General features: G+C 41.5%; 1 protein-coding gene across 1 annotated transcript in view; it reads right to left on the reverse strand.

The window, feature by feature from the left end:
- The window catches only part of LOC134450702 (solute carrier family 22 member 23), a 48,177-nt gene that overhangs the window by 27,564 nt on the left and 13,113 nt on the right, over positions 1-7,500 (reverse strand). The window contains exons 5-6 of the mRNA XM_063200648.1: positions 5,077-5,204; positions 199-301 (exon numbers count right to left, since the gene is read on the reverse strand). Of these exons, the coding sequence (XP_063056718.1) occupies positions 199-301; positions 5,077-5,204 (231 nt within the window). The remainder of the gene's footprint in view (positions 1-198; positions 302-5,076; positions 5,205-7,500) is intronic.

The following is a 7,500-nucleotide window of genomic DNA, read 5'->3' on the forward strand; positions in this document are numbered from 1 at the left end:
ATGCCTCACCCATGCCAGGGGCAGCCCCAAACGGCGCCCCAAGGGAGCAGTGTGGCATGATGGGTACCATGATCAGGATACCTCAGTCATGGAGGAGGATGGGGGAAAGAAACCTGGAAACCATGGCAGCTTAACTGCTCACCCACAAGAGCCTTATGCAGTACAAAAACACACACAGCATGTTTAAAACACACTTACGAGTTGACACATAGTACGAGGATGTTCTTCCACATGTTCCTGGTGTGCACGATCTCCAGGACGCAAGAGCTCTGAGGCGTCTGCTGCAACTCAGCCTCCAGGGCTGCAAGACACACACACACACACACACACACACACCCACACCCACACACACACACACACATACACACACACACACACATACACACACACACACACACTTTAGTCAGTCAGTGCTTAACCCATGTGTTACGACTGAACATTTAAGTAAACCTAGAAAAAAGACACAATAATATTTCTGCCATTTTAAACCATGTGGTAACTGTCCTTGATGACAACTGTGGAAACGCATGCTGGTGTAGTCTGGCAATAAAGGTTATAGCATGAAAAGTGCAGTCTGGCACTGTACTATTAAAGGAACAGTCCGCCCTTTTTTGATTTTTCATATATCTCCATTTTTTTAGTGTTAAACATGAATGTGCCAATAATTTTCTTCTCAGTGTGTTCATTACTTAGATTAATTAGCATTAGAATTATTAGCATAGTTTAGCATAATCACGGGAAGTGAATAGGACCATTAGCATCAAGCCACAAGTGATCACTCGACGGAATTATAAATAGTCGTTTTGCACTCTGTTGGATTTTACATCAATTTTAAAGAGGTTTACACATATATTTGATGATGTTTTGTGTGGTACAATAGACTTCCACTGCTTAGCAGGGGTGTAAATAATATTCGAAATGTATCGATATATTGCAATATAATCTGACGATTGAATCGAATCGCATCGTATCGTAAATAATTGAATCGCGGGCCCCTGCCCAATGCCCTAGTTTCATAACATAATAGAGGTGGAAAAGTAATTGGAAAAAAGTCAAATTGAATCGTATTGTATCATATTGTGGGGCATTCTTAAAGGGACACTGTGCAGGAAATGGTCAAAAAGGTACTGCAACTATGCTGCTTATTGAAATTGGGCTGCCTATTGCCAAATTTTATATTTACATGAACGTTTACTAAGTATTAAACAAATATTTTCTAGTTTGGTCCAAGTACAGTCATTTTCGCAGCTAAAAATGGCTACTTTTGGAAATTCAAAATGGCGGACCATGGAGAAGATCCCCCTTTTCATGTATGAAAAGTGCAATTTTTCCAGTCATAATGAATACTTACAATTTGATGCTGGTGGTAAGTATTCATGAAAAAGGTAACATTAGTGAATGAGCAGCATGAATTCTGGAAATAAACAACTAAAAATCTCACACAGTGTCCCTTTAAGTATCGCAAATAATCAAATCGCATCGCATTGAATAATACACTGTGTGCAGAATTATTAGGCAAACATGCTTTTTGACCATATTGTCCATTTTATGAATATTTTCCGCCACCAACCTCTATGGACATGAACACCTATTGGATTTAAGCATTCCAGGTCATGCATATTTGTATATTAAGAGATGGCGTGATCGAAGGAGCCCAATACCCTATATCAGGTGTGCATAATTATTAGGCAACATTGTTTTCCCCTGGGAAAATGGGCCACAAAAGAGATCTAACAAACTCTGAAAAGTCTATAAACAATTTTGAAGTCTTCCAGAGGGATGTGGCTGTCTTGAAATTGCCCAGATATTGGTCATATCCATCTAATGCACCGTTACAAAGCCATCGGTGTCACATGCATTGTGCTCACAAAGTAACTGCCGGATTGAGAAGAATTGAAGGTCAAACTACCAAAAAAATATTACCCTGCAGTGCTGTTATATTCCAGAACTGAAACCTACATCGAGTGTCCAGGAGAACATTTTATTCAGCACTCAGAGACATGACCAAGGTAAAACAGGTTGAAACCTGAAGACCACTCAACAAGAAACTTAAGTCAACACTGGGTCAAGAAAGGTCTTAAGACAATTTTGTCAATGGTTTTATGAACTTGTGAAAGTGACTGTTAATGGATCAGATCGATGAGCCCATGGCTAGATCGGTAATGTGCACACTCAGATGAGTTCCTGAGTTCTACTCAAATGCCAGCAGAATACTGCATAAATACTATTGTCTTCTTGAAAGTTGCAAACTTTTCCCTCACAGATCCAGCTATGGGCTCATCCACCATGTCGGTCAATAGTCACTTTCACCAGTCCATAATACCTTTGAAAACTCTGTCCTATGGTATTTCTTGACCCAGTCTTGACTTAATTAACTTGTTAAATTGTTGTCTGGTGTCATCCCTTCTTACCTTTGCTATGTCTCCGAGTGCTCAACAACCTGTTATTCTGGACACCTGATGTAAGTTTGCATTCTGGAATATGACAGCACTGCAGGGTAACTCTTTTCTTGTAGTTTCACCTTAAATTCTTCTCAAATTTTGGCAGTGACATTTCATGTGGACTGATGACTTTGTAACGGTGCATTTGATACTTCTGTGCTAACGTGACCAACGTCTTGCCAATTTCAAGAGAGCCACATCCCTCTGGAAGACTTCAAAATTGTTTATAGACTTTTCAGTTTGTTAGATCTAATTTGTGGCCCATTTTCCCAGAAGAAAGCAAAGTTGCCTAATAATTATGCACACCGGATATTGGGTGTTGGGCTCCTTTGATCACACCCCATCTTATTATACACATATGAATGATCTGGAATGCTTAAATCCAATAGGTTTTCATGTTCATAAAGGTTGGTGGCGGAAAATACGCATAAAATGGACAATATGGTGAAAAAACATGTTTGCCTAATAATTCTGCACACAGTGTAAGATATCGATATTGAATCGTATTTTCATGGAGGCTGTGACTTACACCCCTAAGTCAGCCGCACATAGGCTCCGACAGCACTGCGGTGCACTTTCGCTTCCGACAGAATTCGGACCCCCAAAACCAATTTCACACGAACATAGCATTGATAGTCAATGGGCGGCGCCGACAAAATAGAACTTGTCTCTAATTGCTATCCGACATCGGCGAATGTCCGCGGACATCGGCGCCAGTGTGCGGGGTTCTATTGAAAATAATGAAATCGAACTTCTGCGGAGCCGTGCGCAGCACTTTGTCGGAGCCTATGTGCGGAAGCCCAAACGCTTATTATGGATATGCTGTTTAACTAGGCAATGCAAACATTCAGAGAAAAAAAATCATATGTATTCTCATATTTTACCATGGCTTAACTACATACATGAGCAATTTCCTGAAAAGAGCTGGACTGTTCCTTTAACAACGCTGTGGGACCAACGGCTGCATGTTCAAAGTGTTAAAGCGCAGTGTACGCATTAGCCCAGCAGAGCCGTGTCATCACCTAGTTAATCCTCTACAAGGACTCTCTACACTTCCAACAGAGTCCAACAGAAAAAAAACCCGTCACACTCAGTAGGTGGGTCAATGGCATTTTAGTGGTAGCACATATCAGTGTGGTGCAACCACTGATAAAGCCGCTATTGTACGGATGAAATGATTTTTCTTTGTTTTTAGTGGATTATCTAAAGCCCAATTCCGACGGGACTAGTTTTATGTATGGACATGGGGAAATGTGATTTTTATCTCAGGACGTCAGTAATAGATATGGCCGATTCGAACTGGATTGAAATATCTCAGTAAACGAACAGAAAGTAGGCCTAGGAGGGGTTACTGAAAGTGAAAGCCCATTGGGAAACTCCAACTACCATTGTCATTGTGACACAGCACTCCACAGCACACAAGTGAACACTGCACACTGCACACGACAAAATTGCATTTATGCCTCACCCGTGCAAGGGGGCAGCCCTCAGTGGCGCCCCATGGGGAGCAGTGCGGTGGGACGGTACCATGCTCAGGGTACCTCAGTCATGGAGGAGGATGGGGGAGAGCACTGGTTGATTACTCCCCCCACCAACCTGGCGGGTCGGGAGTCGAACCGGCAACCTCTGGGATGCAAGTCTGACGCCCTAACCGCTCACCCATCACGCACCTGTGACTGCACTTGTTGTCATGCGCGTGCCAACTCCACAATATATTATTCATTTTTGAGCACATTATTGCGCATTCATGGAGGCATTTGGTCCCATGGAACAATTCTAATAATTGCCTGTTGGTTTACTAACCCATCAAAATCCATTCATATGCGTCAGCATGCGTGTCCTTTCATTTGGAGAGGGCGTTTGACCATGCTGACTGATTTTGACAGCGAACACAGTTTGGAACAACTCCCTAAAACAAAACTAACGGTTTACTGCAAGGCTGTGATGTTTGCTATAATGAGATTGGCTATAATGTGTGTTTCGTGCACTTAACCAGACATCTTTACATAGGGTCGCATTCGGATGGTTAGGTTAGGTTAGGTTAGGTTAGGTTTCTTTATTAGTCTCCACGAAGGAGAAATTTGCTTTGGAGACAGGGAGGTTGCAGCATCATAAAACACATAAAACACATAGGACACATGACACTAACACAGAAAAACAAGCAAGAGAAAAACAATAGAATTCACTCACAAGAAAAAACAGTGTACATGCTCAGATGGGATTAGTAATACCAAGGGTAATTCCTCCGGACCGTTTTACAGGAGGTGAAACTTACGGTGAAGTTTACCCGACATACTCCCCTATCCTTACTGACATGGCGCGTTCGGACGGGACTAAATATCCCAGTTATTATTATTTTAGTCCCGTCGGAATAGGGCTTAAGAAGCATATTCATTGCAGTACATTAATTGCCAGTTACTAATTAATGTATGGACATTATCTGTTGTTTTACAACCTGATGTCTGAGCAAAAAGAAACACCATTGCCTCAATAGGTACAGTATGTATAGTTTTTGCATACAATACACCTCAAAATGTCACAATATCACATACAGAGCATTTAAACAATCCTGACACATATGAAAACATAGAATAAAAAAACACCCAAACAGACACACACAGCATCTTCCTCTCACCTGAAAGGAGGCCGGTGTCATCCGTTTCTGTGTCGACGTGGTTGCCCTGTGCTACCTGGTACATTTGGCCTTTGGCCCGGACGTAGCGCTGAGTTGCCAGCAGCCATCGCAGTGACTCAGGAAACAACCTGAAGGAGTAGAGAAACACCACATGAAACAACCTGAAGGAGTAGAGGAACACCACATGAAACAACCTGAAGGAGTAGAGAAACACCACATGAACAACCTGAAGGAGTAGAGGAACACCACATGAAACAGGCAATGGCCACCTTTACATAATGTTTTTAATTCAGAATGTTTCTAATTAATAAGTCAAAATTCAACAGTTCCATCGAGTTCGATTGCACTTTCATTTAATGCCAAATTGTGAAGTGTTTACATGATGTTTTCAAAGTGGAGTTGAGTTTTATTCAGAATTAAATTGAGTCTTGTGTAAACAAGGATATGAAACTGACATGATGTGAAACTGACTACGGAGAGAGTAGAATTCCGCACAACAAAACTCAGACTGAAGGTTTAAATCTTCACTTACATGTATAAGACATTCATTATGTCTCACTGTTACAGTAAAACTTCGGGTTTTCTTATACTTCCGACATGTAAAAGTTTTATCTTTCACCATGACATGTTTGGATGGTATAACACGTCACGCATCAACATCCATGTGACCCTCTGATGAACACGGAAGCTATACCGTGGAAACATGTCAGGTAAAAGATAAAACTTTCACATGTCTGAAGTAAAAGAAAAACCTGAGGTTTAAAACTTCAGTCAGGGTTGCAATGTGCAGGCTTCTACTATCTCTGTCTTGAGAGCATGGCCGTAACTACCATTGAGGACACAGAGGTAATGTCCTCAGTATTTTTTTTTTTTAAATGTAACATTTATCCATGATGAAAATCGATCTATGATCAACCAATGATAAATTCAATCTGTATATGCCACCCCCATTTATCCTCAAGGCAGTGATTAACACATTCAATACCAGCCGTTTTTTGGAATTCAACCGTAGACTCCCAGCCAATTTCATCATTTTATGTCATTTTTTGAACACCCACCGAATATTTTGTCTTCCACCCACAGACACATGTCTGGGCCTGTTCGAAAGCTCAAGGCCTCAGCTGTCTGTATATTTTTACGGTTTGTTTCTAGCTTGTTCCATTCCGAAGTTATTTCACTTTAAGCGCACAGTGGTTTAGGTAAAAATAGCGATTTTGAACATTCGAACTGAGATAAAGCCTTTTTTGTCACCGGTGCGCTCTGACTCTCCGAGTTTAAATTGCGGGTCTAAATGCATTTTATCGCCCAAAGAACAACTCCAGTAGCTTCCAAGTAAACTATTTTGGTGCAAAAATCACCTGGTCAGGCAGTTCAGAGCATCTGAAATGCTAGCTGGCTAATGTCACCTGACTGACAGTTTTCGTTCTGTAGATAAAAGTAGACGTGCCAAAGTACTCACCCAAAAGTAGGTTACTTCCTGCTGTGTTGCATGCTGTTTTTCATTACAACCTTCCATTTTACACATATCCTGATGGCAGCAAAACTCCTAATCCTTCCATATGTTTAAGAATAGGCTAGCTAGCAAGGCAACTATGTTGTGATTCTCCAGCCCAGGAAGTACTGGAGACATGACGTGACGTGATCAGGAAGTGGTTTGACTGGCTATAATAAAACTCAAATACTGTGTGTAATAAAATGCACATATGATGAAATATCCAGATCCTGACTTTGTAGGAGTTTTGACTTTGTAGGAGTTTTGACTTTGTATGTGTTTTCATGATCTATGTCAGTTCTGTTCATCACATTATTACGAAAATCACACAGAATGTGCATTAGAATGTGTAGATTCAGAATACAATAAAAACATGAAAAAACGTAATTTTACGGTTTGGGAGCCAACGTTTGGGAGGCAAAACGTATTTTAAGGTAACTTGGTAGTCAATGTGTTAATGGAAACAAACATAAGTTTGATTGAAGAGTTTGAAGCATTCTAAATGTACAGTATGCAGTACAGCATGCAATACTTGACATCAGTATTTGAAAATGTCTCGTTACGGCCCTGCTTGAGAGATACAGTACGTATGCCATTGTCCTGCACCTGGCCTCGGGAAGCAGGATTTGCATGCATTCACTCTTCTACGAAGCGGACAGCAGACAAAAACCTCACTCAGGGTGAGACAGCCTTTCAGTACATGACTTTACACTACATTTAGCCGACGCTGTTATCCAAAGCGACTTAGTTATTTTGGGTACAGGGCAGAGTCCCTGGATCAATGTGGGGGTTAGGTGCCCTGCCTCAAGGGCACCTCAGCCATGGATGAGGCTGTAGTGTACTGGAGGATCACAGGGCCTGCCATTCCTCCTACAGCCACTGGATTCGAACCTGCGACCCTCTGATCCCGAGACTAACCCCCTGGCCATGTC

The sequence above is a fragment of the Engraulis encrasicolus genome, chromosome 6, assembly GCF_034702125.1.
Source record: "Engraulis encrasicolus isolate BLACKSEA-1 chromosome 6, IST_EnEncr_1.0, whole genome shotgun sequence".
Classification (NCBI taxonomy): domain Eukaryota; kingdom Metazoa; phylum Chordata; class Actinopteri; order Clupeiformes; family Engraulidae; genus Engraulis; species Engraulis encrasicolus.